General features: G+C 42.1%; 1 protein-coding gene across 1 annotated transcript in view; it reads right to left on the bottom strand.

Moving 5' to 3' along the window:
- Positions 1-16,605, bottom strand: part of USH2A (usherin) — a 940,802-nt gene that overhangs the window by 67,808 nt on the left and 856,389 nt on the right. Inside the window, exons 64-66 of the mRNA XM_044943197.2 lie at positions 10,442-10,669; positions 3,595-5,111; positions 169-490 (exon numbers count right to left, since the gene is read on the bottom strand). Of these exons, the coding sequence (XP_044799132.2) occupies positions 169-490; positions 3,595-5,111; positions 10,442-10,669 (2,067 nt within the window). The remainder of the gene's footprint in view (positions 1-168; positions 491-3,594; positions 5,112-10,441; positions 10,670-16,605) is intronic.

Here is a 16,605-nt window from a genome sequence, read left to right as displayed (position 1 = left end):
CCACCAGGGAAGCCCCATTTACTGCTTAAGTTTTTTTTAAAAAGAATATTATTAACTCCTTAAGCCCAATGTTTCTTTAAGTGGCTTTTTAGACAGCAAGCAATTCTTCAAGTAGGCACTGATGTGTGCCTGTCATCTGAGAGTGAGTTGATAACACCCGCTTCTTACCTGGTATTCATACTCTGTAAAAGGCAGGAGTTCAACATCCATAAAAGAGCTTGAGCTTCCATTATAGGCTAGCACTGGTTTTGACTTTTCAGGCTGAGTTGCTATTTGTCTTCTGTACAATTCATAATATAAAACTTTCCCATTTGGTTGGAGGGGTCCTGTCCACAGAAGGGAAACGGTGGGCTGGAACCCCCCTGGAGCCATCTGCACCTCTAGATGGGGAGGGGGTTGCTGCTGAGGTGCCACCTCCAGGGTCTCGATGGACGTCCAGTCACTTGACACACAGCCCAGCCTGGTGCAGGCTTGGATTCGAACTTCATACCTTCAGGACACAAGGCAGAAATGACCCATTATTGGCAAAATCTACTTTCATGGGAAGAATCTTTAAAAGACCAAGTGTTTTCTGGGGGGAGGGGAGACAGATACCTTTATATTTATCCTTATCTATAATAAGCCCTTTTCAAAGTCAACAAAGTCATGTTTCTATGGAAATTTTAGAGCATTTTCAAGCCTCTTGGCTTTCCAAACTAAAGCAAAGATCCTCACCTGTCTGGAAAGCATGGGCACAATTCTTCCCTAAACAGGAATGCACAGAATCAATACACTTTCAAGATACTTTTCAGGAACATTCTGGTACTCTGTAGAATTACTTACTACAGGGAGGAAGAACACAGATCTGGGGAATTTGAACGCATTTTCAGCAACCCTGGGCTCCTCCTCCCTTTGCAGTTGGAGCTAAATGATTCCCCAGGAACAATTCAGGTCAGGAAAGAACGTCATGGAGTAAAGGTCTCCGTGGTAATAAATCCCCTCACCTGATACCCAACATCTTAGAACAGGCTCCCTTACACCACACAGAGACCTTTTGGGGCCAAAGTTAACCCAGCTACACACCAGATTATCAATCACAGAGACACCTTATCACCATCTAGTTAAACTCAACCAATCAATTATGTTTTGCCTCAGAGCTGGTCTCCTGCCACTGGGAAAGGTCTATTTACATACCAGGGACTTTTCCCTTTCAACAAAAGGGGCTTTTGTTAGTGTTAAGTGCCTGTGGTTGCAAATAAGTGCTTTCCCCCTTTTTTCCATGCCCAGCGGACTTTATGACACTCCTAATTTCCCCTCAAGCCCCAGCCACCTTCCTTTCTCCCTTTATTTATTTTAGCTTCTGGCCATTCCCTCTTCTATTTCCTGCTTTACCTCCTCCAGACAATCCCCGCCTTCTGTTCACTTTCTTGCTCTTTCTGTTCCCCTCCCCTCTTCTTAATTACAGTTTTCTCTCCCTTTGGGGAATCTCTTGCTTCCCTTTTCTGCTCCCCCTCCCTTCCTCTCCTCCCATGCCCATCTCCACCATGACGGGCTGCCAGTTTACTGGTGAACAAATCACAGCTGTGAATAGCGCATCAGACTTCTAAGTGATTCTGAGAATTAGTTTTGATTTCTCACATATGAAATATTTGCTTTCTGGATTATTTGTGGGGATTAAAAAATTCTGGGTCCGATTCTTTCCGCTTCTTAGAGTGTTCCTAGGTTCCTTCTTCCTACTGACCAGCTAGGGGTACCCCAAGGAGGGCACACTAATTTGCAGTATTCAGTAAATGTTAATCTGCTGGGAAAACCCCGAATGACATAAATCCCAACTTCATATAGAAGTGATATTTTGCTTTTATTTTTGGTGTATGATTTAATGTTTTTACTGTTTACATTCTATATAAAATTATTATAAAATATTGGGAACGTTTCCTGCATTGTTCATTACATCCATTTAGCGTCTTTATTTTATACCTAGTAGTGTAATACCCCCTTCATCTATCTTGCCCATCCCTTACCCCCCTATTCATTGGAAACACTAGTTTGCTCTCTTGTTTCTGGTTTGTTACATTTGTTCGCTTGTTTTTTCAGATTCCACGTGTAAGTGAGTACATACAACATTTGTCTTCCTCTGTGTGCCTTATTTCAACTAAAGGTAATACCCTCCAGGTCTACCCATATTATTGCAAATGACTACATTTTTTGTTTAGGGCTGAGTAATATTCCACTGATATTTTAAGTCATTTATGTCACTTACATCTTCAGTTACACAGTGGACAGTCAAGGGACATCTCTCATTGTCTTAAATGCCTAAGTGTCTCAGAAAAATAAGATATTCTTTTTTCAGGCTGGGAAAAGTACCCTTCTCACATCTGGAAACTTTTTTTTTTCCCTTAGAAATATTTATTAGTAAGAGTTTCAAAGGGGGGCAAATTGATATGATCTTTAAAATGTGCAGGTACCAGTCATGTAAAGAGGATGCCAGGATAAAATGTACAGTTCTGCAGCTATGCACCCTTTTCATACCCTGCATCAGAGTAAGATGAAAGCCAGCTCACACAGCATGCGGATTAGCTACGGAAGATACCTGTGGAAGTTTTAATTACTGTTTAATATTTAATGTGACCCTAAGTAATTGTCATGAGGAGATGCACAGGACTGCAAATGTTTCATTTCAACAGCACTATATATCAGAGATAATTGTAGGAGAGATCTAATCTGCATATCAGTAGATTATAATAATAGCTGAATTTTACGAATGGTAGTTGGAAATCAACACTTTTCTAGCCTTTAATTTTTTTAAGTGGTTCTGTTCATTTTACTAAATTTTAAGCATAAAATGTTTTTTATTACTCTTCTTGCTGGGGATTCATGTTACCTAAAATATGATGTGGAAAAAAGTCAAGCAATTCTTTAAGCTACGGGAAGAGCACCGGTGGTCAGATTCCTTTGTGTGGAAAGCAACACACAGCTGTGCTCATCAGAGAGCCCAGAGGGGACCACTGACAAAACGTGAGCTGGCAAAGTGGCACTGTCCCAAGAAACTATGGGATCAGAGCTGAGGGGATCCTAAGGAGCTTCAGAAATAGTAAGAGGAGCCTCATCATTCCTGGAAGATGTGTTGGATTCAATAAGGAGTGCTCTCTCCAGAACAAATTTTGGATCAGTCCAACCCTGGCTGGCAACAGCTCTCATTGCCTGCTACTTGTTTTATTGTTTAAAATAATACCTCCTTTTCCTCAGAGCCTAGGTCAGATAACCCCACTGGTGTTCTTAGAACTGCCCAGGGGCTGGCCTGTTTCCAGGGGGGACCAGACTCAGGGAAGTGATGGCATCTCTCCGCTACTGGGTTCCAGACATTGTGATGAGTTGCAGACATTTCTAAACAGCTGACTCTCAAAATGTCATCTGCAAGACTTTTGCTCTCCAGAAGTTATGCAAGCAGCTTTGGGCTGGATAAGGATGTGGTTAGTCTACTTGGATGGTTAAATGGATGAGGGGTTGGAGGGCATCACACATTTTGCTCTTGGTCTTCATTGGAACTGACCAAGGGTTCATGTAATAGAAAGAGACAGTGGCTTGTTCTCAGTAAACCCAGAGTCAGTTACTTACCTGTGAAATGGTTTCAGCTGGTTTACTGTGAACGAATGTGGACCAAAGGAATTATGAGTTGTGTTTATGTGTATGATTTTTGTTTCTCTTTCAAACAGCTCACGGATAAAGAGGGTATAGTTGACAATATGACCATTTGTCCTTACTGGAGGGTCCCAGGTCACGAAGATCTCCTGAGGGCCCTTGGCCAGCAATCTTGGAGGTTCCATCCCTGAAGGCGCTGAGGGGCTGGTTCGATCTTTGACAAGTGGACTCAAAACACCCCCTTGACTGTTGTTGGCCATCACCGTATAGCCGTACTCCACACCTGGGGTGAGAGTAAAGTCATGATACCGAGTTTCCAGGCCAGTGTACACAATTGTTCCATCCCTCCTCAGCTCATAGCTTCTGATCTGGCCATTTGGGATTCTGGGCAGTTTCCAGGTGATTTCTATGGATTCTGAGCCCGTAACTTGCAGTTTTGGAGGGTCCATGTTCTGTGGTGGGGCCTCCATTGTCCAGGCAGACTCTGGCACGCTCTCTGTGCAGCCTCCCTTGGTACACGCCACCAGGGAGAAATTATACTGCGTATAAGGCTGCAGGTGGGAAACCAACAGAGTCAGGTTCTGCCCGGCGAGATACTCTTTACCATCCAACCTGAGTAAATATTGAGTGATCTCTCCATTCTGAATCGATGGCGGGGACCAAGATACATTTATCTGAGTGGCGCTGATGGTCCTCAGGGCTGGAGGGTGGACCCCTGCAGGGGCAGCCTCAAGGGTTGTGATGCTGGCGGTCCTGCTGGCAGAGCAGCCCCCAATGGTGCAGGCTGTGACCCCATAGCTGTACGTGGAGAAAGGGAGCAGCTTCTCATCTGTGTAACTGAAAGTCACAGCATCAAAGCTGAAAGGATAGAGCACTCCGTTCCTCTGCAGCCTGTAGGACTGGATGATGCCATTAGGCTGCTCTGGAGGGACCCAGGCAATCAGCACTTTGGGGGGATTCACAGATACCTGGGCTACCTCAGGTGGATAGAGGCCATCCGGAGGTGCCTGCCTGGTCCTCACCCCACTCCAAGAGCTGCAGGCATGGCCAGCTGAGTTCCAAGTGTGGACTTTGTATTCACACTGCATCCATGGCTGCAGACCTGTGTCATTATATATAAATGTATTCCTCTCAGTATTAGATTCTATGAAAACAATTTTCTCATCAACCTGGATTGTCTGATTCCCCCAAGCTTTTCCCTCGAAGCATCTGCGAATCACTTCATAGCGAATTATCTTTCCGTTGGGTTTAATGGGCTCCGACCAGCTCAGCTCAACACTGGTGGAGCCCACTGACTGGATGGTAGGAGCTGGCTGAGAGTGGGGGGCGGCTTCCTCCGTCCAGAGAGGCTGGGGCGCTGAGTGTGCACAGCCTGCCCTGGTGCAGGCCTCCAGGGTCAGGGTGTAGAGTGTGAAGGGGTCCAAGCGTCGGAAGAGAAACTGACGATTCAGGCCAGTGTACTCCAGGACGTCCTCACTGAAGACATTGTATGTCTGCAGGGAGATGGAAAATAAAGCATACGGTTTCTTGGTGTCATTATTTTGTTACTTTTAACTTCTTCTTTCTCCTATTCCTCATCTTGATGACCCTAACCCAGAAGAAGCATTCTGATATTAATTTGAGGAATGGGATCTTTGCTCTCCTTTTTTTATTAAGTTGGGTGTCATGTAGTCAGTCAGCTCAGTTGTGTCTGACTGTGTGTGTCATATAAGCATGTATCTAAAAGCTAAGAGTTACTGAACCTGATTCTTTGACTTAAAGAGTGCTCATGGGGTTTCCTCCTATTTTTATTTTTTTTAGAAGTGGGGATTAGTATTCCAATTCACTATTTTATAAATATTAAGTGCTTCTGATTTCATCCCTAGTAGGCTAATAGGGCATATCCACATTGTCTATCTCCTACAATATTTATTGGAAAATGGATTATAATGCTTAATCATTGGTACTAGAGTGCCATGGCAGAAAATACATCAATGTGTCTGTGTATAGGCACACATGTATGTGCCAAGGTACACATATATGTTATAACTGCTAAGTCACTTCAGTCGTGTCCAACTCTGTGCAACCCCATAGTTGGCAGCCCACCAGGCTCCCCTGTCCCTGGAATTCTCCAGGCAAGAACACTGGAGTGGGTTGCCATTTCCTTCTCCAATGCGTGAAAGTGAAAAGTGAAAGGGAAGTCACTCAGTAGTGTCTGACTCTTTGCAACCCCATGGACTGCAGCCCACCAGGCTCCTCCATCCATGGGATTTTCCAGGCAAGAGCACTGGAGTGGGTTGCCATTGCCTTATACATGTGTATAAAAACATAGATACGAGGAGACAAGGAATGGAAAAAACCACCCTATTTTCTCTCACCAGTTATGGAAAAATTGGTGGCTGCTTTGGAGCAAAATATACTTTTTTTCTGGGGAAAACCATCTGAAAACTCATTACACAAATGTAGAGCACGTTTCCAACATATACTACTCATTGTTCTTTGGGGAAGAGGAGAAGCAACCTAACTTGTTGCTTGACTTAGACTGGGTTGTTGATGTATTTTAACTTTATTTAAGATTAAAGAACCTAGACTTGGAAATCTTCTTCTTGTTGGACTATTGTATTTTGATGTGATTTTCTTGTTGGGGGTCTCAAGGCAAGATCACCCTCCTGAAGGAAGAGGTATAGAGTATTTTCTGAAGGGAATTCAGATTACATAATCAATTTGAAAGCCTCAATGATTCTCTGTCCCCTCAATATTCTCACACCCCATATTCACCTGGCAAATTTCTCAGTTCAGTTCAGTCATTCAGTTGTGTCCAACTCTTTGCAACCCCACAGACTGCAGCACACCAGGCTTCCCTCACCAGCTCCCAGAGTTTGCTCAGACTCATGTCCATTGAGTCAGTGATGCCATCCAACCACTCATCCTCTGTCATCCCCTTCTCCTCTTACCTTCAATCTTTCCCAGCATCACAGTCTTTTCAGTGAGTCAGTTCTTCGCATCAGGTGGCCAAAGTATTGGAGTTTCAGCTTCAGCATCAGTCCTTCCAATGAATATTCAGGACTGATTTCCTTTAGGATGGACTGGTTGGATCTGCTTGCAGTCCAAGGGACTCTCAAGAGTCTTCTCCAGCCCCACAGTTCAAAAGCAACAATTCTTCGGCACTCAGCTTTCTTTATGGTCCAACTCTCACAGCCATATATGACTACTGGAAAAACCATAGCTTTTACTAGATGGAACTTTGTTGGCAAAGTTATATCTCTGCTTTTTAATATGCTGTCTAGATTGGTCATAGCTTTTCTTCCAAGGAGCAAATGTCTTTTAATTTCATGGCTGCAGTCACCATCTGAAGCAAATTTCTAATTAATGTTAAATTCATTTCTCCCTCTCAAACTTAGCTTCCAACTGAGTTTGGACAAAAACAGTCAAATATATTGACTGGATCCCTGAATATTCATTGGAAGGATTGGTGCTCAAGTTGAAGCTCCAATACTTTGGTCACCTGATGTGAAGAGCCATCTCACTGGAAAATACCATTATGCTGGCAAAGATTGAGGGCAGGAGGAGAAGGGGGCAACAGAAGATGAGATGGTTGGATGGCATCATCGATTCAATGGACGTGAGTTTGAGCAAACTCTGGGAGACAGTGAATGACAGGGAAGCCTGGTGTGCTGCAGTCCATGGGGTGGCAAAGAAATGGACATGACTCAGTGACTGAACAACAACAAGAACAACATATTGACTGGTCTCATTTAAACTTATTACTATAACTTTTAAATAGGTGATCACCAACTATAAAACCATATGCTTACTCTCTTATTTTCCAAAGTGATTATTTCATGTCTCTCCTTTCCCTACTAATGGCCAACCTCTCCTGTTGTTGACATGACCACATGTTTGAGGAAACTAGAGGCAGTCAGAAAGGAATGTTCTCCCATTATATATTATCACCACCATATGTGTAAATCTAGACATACACTATTTGCCTCCCTTCCTTTTGTTATAGATAAAGTATTTCTGCCTCCACTGAAGACCACCTGGGCCCTGGATCCCATGCCTCCCCCCTTCATATAGATTTCACTCTCACAATTACTCTCATTATTTCTTGCATCACTGGTTTATCTCCCTCTACTGAGTTACTTCCATTAGCGTTTAAATGTACTCTAGTATCTTTCATTGATTTTTGAAGAAAATTTCTTGACGCCATAGTCCCCTGGCTCGTGCTCCATTTCTCTGCTTTTCTTTCCATCTACACTTCTTTGAGGAGTCGCTATCCTATTTCCTCAAAACATCCCAATCAGGTTTCCCATGTTACCACTTGATTTTCTTGTCAAGATCACAATGACCTCTTGGCTTCCAAATATAGGGTCCTATCTCTGCCCTCTTTCACTTATCTCTCTACGCCATTTGGCACATTTTCTCTTCCCTTTTGGAATATCCCACTCATCTATTTTTCCTCCCTCACTTGCCTTGCCAGATCCTCTCCTTTCTCTTGACCTCCAAATTTTTGTTCACCTCCAAATTTCTGTATTCCCCTGGGCTTGATTCCAGGGTCTCTTCATCTCCAGTTATAGTCTCTCCATAGCTGATCTGCTCTAGGACTTTGGGTTTGAACATTACCCATCTGGTCATGAATTCCAAATATATACATCTTCATGAAGCACTCTTGAGAGAGTTCTAGACTTGTACCTCCACCTGCCTGCTTGTCTCCTTAGACCTGCCCATCTTCCAGCCTTACCTTTCTGGTTATGGACTCAAGACCAAAATCTGTAAGTCATTCAGAAATATTCCTTTTTCTTCACATGTCACATTTAGCCCATTAACAAATATCATTATCTCTACTTTCTCAATGCACTCCCAATCCACCCACATTTCTCTGCCTTCACAACTTCCACTGGGATTCAACCCACAGTCAATTCCACCCTGAATTCTTAATAGACTCCAAACACCACTGGTCTTATAGCCCACTTTCTACCTAGGAGCCAGAGTGATTTTAAAAAAATATAAATTTGATTGGGCTATTCCTTTGCCTAAACACTTCCATGATTTTTCACTGTACTCAGAATAAATTCTAAGCCCCTGATCACAGACCACAAGGTTGCGCACCATCCACTCCCTGCTGACCCCTTGAACCTCTTCTAGTGTCATCTTTCTATCCCCTCCCCCACCTCCCCCAGCCATTGCTTCAACCACACTGGCTTGCTTTCGCTGATGTGAAGACACCAAGCGCATCCCTGGCTTCAGGTCCTGCGTTTACTGTTCTCATATTTCACATGACTGCCTCTGTCTTATTCAGGGCTCAGCTCAAATGTCAACTCAGTTCAAATGATCATTCTAAAGACTGAACAGGAATTATTACATTACTCTGTTTAATTCGCTAGTTCTGTTCACCACTCTCTGAAGATCTCTGGTCTATCTGTGTACTAGTTTTTTGTTTGACACACACGTAAGGTCTGTAACAGGAGGGACCGTGCCTGTCTTGTTCACTCTTGAATAATTGCCTGGCACTTAGTAGAAGCTCAATAAATATTTGGCAAATGCAAATGCAGGTATAAGGAGTAGATATTTTTATTGTCAATCATTCTGGGAAAAGGCAGATGCTGGGACAGGAAGCAAATACTCGTCAGGGATGCCTTGATGGGTGTGAGAAAAGAAACTCTTCTTTCTGCTGGGAACCTTAGCGCTGTGGCTTAGATTTCAAAGCCATGGTTCCTAAGGCTCAGGCCTCCTGTCCCAGAGTTGGTGAAGTCTGTGTCACACATTGGGGGCTGGGAGAAAGAAGTTGCTTGTGCTGCCTGCAGTAGGCCTGGAGGTGGGCAGAGAAGCACCCAGCACACCAGGCGGCGAGGCAGCCTACAAGAAGGCCCATGCGAGCGGGTCTGGGCTGCGAGCTCTAGTTATGGCTCTAAGTCACCGCTGCAGGTAATTTCCTGCCGGCATCCTCCTCGTAGGGGTTTCAGGGAAGCTTTACTCAAAGGCATAGCTGAGTCTCAGCCACCTTGAGAGACAGTGGTCAAGGAGAGGCAGAGTGTCTATGAGAGGTGTAGCGGATGGAAATTCTGCAGCCCCAGCCTGTACAAGGCAGTTGGTGAGGGCCTGAGTAGTGGTCCAGGGTCAGAGAAGACTATGGGCTGAGGCAGTAATAGGTGGACAGCTGAGTCGCCACTACCACTGTGGAAGAAAATCAGAAGGGAGATGAGGCTGTTTCTCATGTGGGTGATGCTTCAAAGCATCCTAACTTGGGTAACAATGGAAATGCAACCTCATTTGGGCTCAGAGACTGGTGAAGCCTGAGTTATATGTGATATTAACAAGACTGCACCTCCTGGCCACATAGGGACACTGGGGACTTAGCAGACATGTGGGGCTTCCTGTTTCCTGCTGAGTGAGCGCCATTCAAAGTGCACATTAGAGAAAGGTTGAGCAAAGAGTCGGGCAGGACCATTCAGGACGTAGTAGGAACACAGTCATGTGGAGTTCAGTTCTGGTGTGACTTCCTAGCTTCAAATCCCAAATCGATCATCGCAATGCTATTTAGCCTTGGACAATGATTTAGCCTTTATGTGCCTGGTGAGATTTAATGATACCTACCACGTAGGGCTGATGTGAGGATTAAATGAGATAATCCATGGAGAGTACTTAGCCAGCGTCGGGTTCGCAGGAAGCATAACACATGTGAGCTAGTTTTCTCTGATCTATGATTAAGCGCCTGGAGGAGCTATCGGGAAGAATTAACCAGACTGTGAAGGGAGTGTTCCCGCAGTGACCTGATGGCATGTCAGGGCTCATCGATTTATCTGGAGAACACCAAACACGACCACATATCCAGGGTAGACTTTACCTTAATCACACCATTGGTTCTCGCAGGCTCCGACCACTGCAGCAGCAATGCCCGCCCATTCTCTTTCTGTTCCACTGTGAAGCTGCTCAGCCCACTGGGGGAAGATTCGAGGGTCTGAACCAGAGTCCAGGGGCTTGAAACTTCTCCTGCCTGGTTTGTGGCCACAACACCGACGTGATATGTGGTGAAGGGTTCCAAACCAAACAGGTGGGCTTGATAGCTGGTTCCCTGGAAGAAAATGAACAGGTTAATTTCCTTTTGGAAAACTGCTACTGGTGGCTAGAAGGTCCTTCTCTGGACAAGGTATCTCACCACTGGCAGCACAAAGAGCACAGCAGAGCTTTGAATTATTAAGAAAACAATATGGTGTTTTCTTGTTCTTCACACGCTAAATGTATTACCTAATGTTGTGTGATTTCATACATACACACCTCAGATCAGATAGGATCTTTGCTTTTCCAGAGCTTGCAACCCAAGGGATGTGATATATAATTACAACAATACTAAAATCTAAGATGTTTCAGGTCAGTGTCACGTCCAGCTTATGATGGAAATCAGTGGTACCAAGTTGCATGGCAGGGAATGGGATAATCTTAGGGGTCTAGAAATTGAACCACAGGAAGCCTAATTCTCTCTCTTTAAACCCCAAAACTATTTGTTCATATAGAAAACTCTCCCCATCTCTCCAGTATCCTCTTTCACTCTCTTGGTGTGCATATACATTTTACAAAGGCAATAAAATAAACACAAGAAAACCACCACCAACTGAACTATAAATGCACAAACATCCAGAGAGCAGTCTACTATTAATATCAGTGTGAAAATCTCATTTGTTAAAAACATGCTAACTAAAACTATTTAATTTACCAAAAATAATTGTTAGCTAGGTTTTGAGTGTTTGGTTCTTCTTAATTTAAAATTAAAAAAAGAAGAATAGCACGATGAGTTATCCTCTGCTTGGAGACCAGCATTTACCATATTTTGCTTAATTAAACTGCCAAGAATCCTAAGGTGCTCTTTCCTTAGGATTGGGCTGGATGGAAATACCTGCTTACAGATAGAAATTAAGTCTGCAAGTGACCAGTAATGTGTGTATAGGCAAACACACACCCACAGACTCTCTCTGTTGTGTACCTATTGGGTGTGGATAATCACAAGGAACTTTTTACTGGTTTAGTAGAATATCTACACTTAATGGTGCATGAGGTCAGCTTTGGTTTATTTGATGCTTAAATGTGACAGATAGTCTCCAATTGTCTTTTCTTGTTGGGCACAGGAGGAGGAATGTGAGATGAAGAAGAGGAAATTATTTCTGAGAATAGGTACCAGAGAAAACCAAAGTCATGTGTATGGAAATTCTTTCTGAGGGCATCCAAATAACATTTTGAATAGAATCTAGAATAATTCTGAAACAAATCCAACTGAACCACTTTTCAAAAAAAAACCTGGTCAGACAAAATCAAAACACTGTAGAAATCATTTTTGACACTGTTTCCCCACATCCTTGGTGATAAGTTTTGTAAAGTTGGTATGAGTTAATGTTTATTATGTGTTAAACACAAACAGAGGAAATATAATTTCCTTTACTTATCAAAAACTTGTAAAGTCAATTTTCCTGTTTCAATAAGGTCCTATTATGATATTACACGTTAACCTCTTGAAATCTTTTAATATTTAAACATTTGCTAAGCGACCAGACTCTGAAACAAATTTTACAGAAATACTAATTTCTCTTTTTTGAAATATTAAAAGTTAGATCATAAATATTTAAAACTTATTTCCCCAACAACATTGGATTGGCCTTTTAGATAAATATAGCACAGAACTAGAATGACCATAATGAATATTAAAGCTGAATATGCTACAAGTCCCGATTACAAACATTCTTTTCTGATAAATGATTCCTTTTCTGTGGAAATAGGGCAAACATGGGCAAGATTAATAATGCAAAAAAGAACAATTCTTTGTTCAGAATATTCGGTAATAGATGCCAAAAAAGCATCAGCTCCAAAGCAAATAGTAATCACCTCTAACAGATTATATATATAAAAAAAAGGTAGGCTGCTGGGGGACATTTAGAGATCCTTTTGTCATAAGAAACATGAAAAGCATGTGGGCAATAAAGCAAAAACATATGTATATTGTCAATAGCAGCACCTGCTCAATTACAGTTTATTTCAGAGCTGAGAATTCCGTTCAGCCCCTAGATGGCAATACTATCAAACACTTTTGGTACCAAGAGTGCTCAATGATTAACAACCGACGTTCAGTCATCCAACACACTCCAGGCAACCATTTAAAAAATAACAAAACTGATTTCATTATAGATTCTTTTAATAAACATTTATAGCCAGATCCTTAAAAGCAGAAGTACTGAAAACGCTCTGGCCTCAAAACCTCCACCATCTAATGTGGAAATATGACCTGCAGGTCTTGAGCTTCAGTTCATGCATGCCTAACACAGAAATGTTTATACGTAGACTCCTACAAAAGGTGATTACAGTGGTTGTTTTGCTTAATTTGGTCTATATATCTTCTTAAAAAATAGAATAATCATATATGATAAACATAAAGGGAACATGAAGGAGAATTTTTATATCATACTTTTATACTGATGACAAATTTTCGTATTATGTTAACTTGTTATTTCCGCAAAGTTACAACACACACACACACACACACACACACACACACTCACACACACACATGCTTTAAATAAACCTCAGTGGCAGCCACACTTTTTGTCAGCACTTAGTAAAGTTTATATAAAAAATAAAGAAAACTTAAAAATGGCAGGACAATCCTTATAAATTTATCCTGTGGCAATAACCAAATCTCAATACCAACAGACGTTCCGGGAAATCATTTATGTCATTCTTCCCTGAATGGATTTCTAACCTTAGAGTTCCCTAGTTTGGAATCTTACTATAAAATCTGGGCACTATAAAATCTCTGTAGATTGGGTTGTGTCTTGCCTGTTTATTTAGTTACTTGGGATTTTCCTTAAATTCAGAATATGTGCTTGAGCCCTGCGGATCTTACATGCTTGGGGTTCCTTTCCTTCCTTTGGGGATGCAGCAGGCTATTCCCCTGATTGGGAAAAGTCCTTATTAAAAACCATCTTCCTTACTTCTACTCCTCTGCTGCTCCTGTCCTCCTTCCCTCTGGAGATGATCTTAATTCAAGGCTCTTCCTTTTTTCTCTCCATTGTTGTCATTTTATTTCGCTTTCCAGTCCTACTGATTTTTTTTAGATATACATGTTTTTGTTACTCCTGACCTCTGGGCTACCAACTTATACCTGCTTCCCTTTTGTCTTTGCTCCATCCACGTTTACATCCACATAATGTACCTATTTTAAAAAATTCTAGAAGTGTATTAACCACTTCCATTAGGCAGCAGATGAAAAGAATGACTCAATAAAGGAAAACAGAAATAATCTGTTCTCTGCAACCTAATACTTTCCATGAGACAACGCTTTTTGTTCTTAATCTGATATGCATGAGAGTCAGTATCTGGATGGGTTTCCCTGATGGCTCAGCAGTAAAGAATCTGCCTGCCACTGCAGGAAAGGGGGTTCAATCCCTGGGTCAGAAAGATCCCCTGGAAAAGGAAATGGCAACCCACTGCAGTATTCTTGCCTGGGAAACCTGTGGACAGAGAAGCCTGGCAGGCTACAGTCCATGGGGTCACAGAGTCGGCAGATACGACTGAGTGACTAAGCAACAACAGCAGCAGCATCTGGATACAAATCAGTGAGTCCTTTTATGAGACATAAGACAAGACTCTCTGGAACACTCTGCCAGTTGAGGTTCTGTGGGCAATTTGAACTACATTTTAACCTCTCAACTCTGCTCCTGGGGCACATGAAACTACTTGGAGTCTTTGCCAGCCTGACAATTTTATACCATCTCCTCTGATTATTTTTGATGACTTGAAGTGCCCCAAAGGTGGCCATGGGGTCAATAGGTTTATGTAAGTTGAAAATGATCAAAAATTACCATTGATCTGTAGCTGTCAATAAAAGGCTGCATGGGGAGACTCCCTGCACAAATGTTTAAACTGCATAAAGCAACCTAACTTAGTCATCTTTGAGTCTATTGATCTGATGATCCAGCAGTTTCCAGAGCCTTCCCTCTGGTCTTTAAGATGCATTTTCATTGAACCCATTTTCCTTGGCCCTAAAGACTCTTTTTATTCTGCTCCTGGTAATGAACTAGAGCAGTGATGTCTGGCCACTGCTGTGCTCATCAAGTTTTATGTGTGCTTATTATATTCTGGAAAGGGTTAATCTTCCTGCTAAGTCTAAGTCACTTCAGTTGTGTCTGACTCTTTGCAAACCTATAGACTATAGCACGCCAAGCTCTTCTGTCAATAAGATTTTCCAGGCAAGAATACTGGAGTGGGTTGCCATGCCCTTCTCTAGGGGATCTTCCTGACCCAGGGATCGAACCCATGTCTCTCACCTTCCCTGTGTTGGCAGGGTTCATTACCACTAGCACCACCTGGGAAGCCCAATCTTTCTGGTCACCTTAAACTTTATTCCCAGCCAATGAGGTTTCTTCTGCCTTTACCCCTTATCTTGGGCTCCTCATTTAAAAGGGTGACTTTTGGTTTATCAGTCTTTACCTGGTTGTACAGTATTACCTTGCCTCCTTAATTCTCATGAATGTCAAGAGCCAAAAAATACATCATATCAAAAGTTTGCTTTTTTTTTTCAGAAAGCTTTAGAGAAATCTAGATCTAAATATATTAACTTCTATAATTATAAATATATTAACTTCAGTTGAACCACTTGGATACTGCTTCTCGGTTTTATCAAAAGTTATAGTTACCTTGTCATAATGATAAAATAAAGGAATGGCTATTGAGAAGCTTCTGGCTTAGTTACAACTGAAACATAAGAAATAGAAAAACCTCTCATTTAGTATCACTTGAAATTCATGGCTTTGAGCAGAGTACATCCAATCAACTGGATGACTTGTATACAGTTTACTGCATTAAAAAATCAACACAAGATATTTTTCTAGATTTCTGAAAGCCAGATAATTTGAAGTGTTATCAGTCTATATTCCTTTCCATTCATAAAGTTAATTTTTGAGTTCTCCAAAAGCTCATCAATATAATTTATATCTAGTACTTATTTTGTAAAAATCAAATCAGTCTTAATACAGAAATGATCTCTCTATCACCCATCACCAAATTATCAACCTTGAATGCTTATTCATGGTTATCTAAGCATGGACTTCCAAGACTGCAAAATGTTAATATAGTAAGAAAATTTCCATTGATTTCACACATCCACTGACTTTATGGGTGCCATCTCTGCATGCGGATCTCCTGGTTGGTGGGATAAAGAAGACATTTTTTGATGACACATTAAGTACATGTAGAGTTGCTCCAGAATCTAAGATCAGTTCAGTTCAGTTCAGTCACTCAGTTGTGTTTGACTCTTTGCGACCCCTTGGACTGCAGCACGCCAGGCTCCCCTGTCCATTATTAACTCCCAGAGTTTGCTCAAACTCATGTCCATTGAGTTGGTGATGCCATCCAACCATCTCATCCTCTGTCATCCCCTTCTCCTCCTGCCTTCAATCTTTCCCAGCATCAGGGTCTTTTCAAATGAGTCAGCTCTTCGCATCAGGCAGCCAAAGTATTGGAGTTTCAGCATCAGCATCAGTCCTTCTAATGAATATTCAGGATTGGTCTCCTTTAGGATGGACTGGTTTGATCTCCTTGCAGTCCAAGGGACTCTCAAGAGTCTTCTCCAACACCACAGTTCAAAAGCATCAATTCTTCAGTGCTCAGCTTTCTTTATGGTCCAACTCTCACACCCATACATGACTATTGGAAAAACCAGAGCTTTGACTATACAAATCTTTGTTGACAAAGTAATGTCTCTCCTTTTTAATATGTTGTCTAGGTTTGTCATAGCTTTTCTTCCAAGGGGCAGATAGACTGATCGTATAAGAAAGGTAGAAGAAAATACCCTTTAGGTTCGTGGTCTACCATCACGCATGTGAACAGTGTGTTTATTAGGTAGCACAGCTTAGTGGCATGACAGAGGTCCCAGAATGGCCAGTGGAAACATTTAGCATTGTTGGCCAGGAGCTGCTTTCAATTCTTTCAGTTCTTTGGGGCATCTGGTACGAGGCTGGTGTGGGG

Source organism: Bubalus bubalis, chromosome 5 (genome assembly GCF_019923935.1).
Source record: "Bubalus bubalis isolate 160015118507 breed Murrah chromosome 5, NDDB_SH_1, whole genome shotgun sequence".
NCBI classification, from domain to species: domain Eukaryota; kingdom Metazoa; phylum Chordata; class Mammalia; order Artiodactyla; family Bovidae; genus Bubalus; species Bubalus bubalis.
The sequence above is the reverse complement of the archived record's forward strand: the minus strand, read 5'-3'. Positions and strand labels throughout refer to the sequence as shown.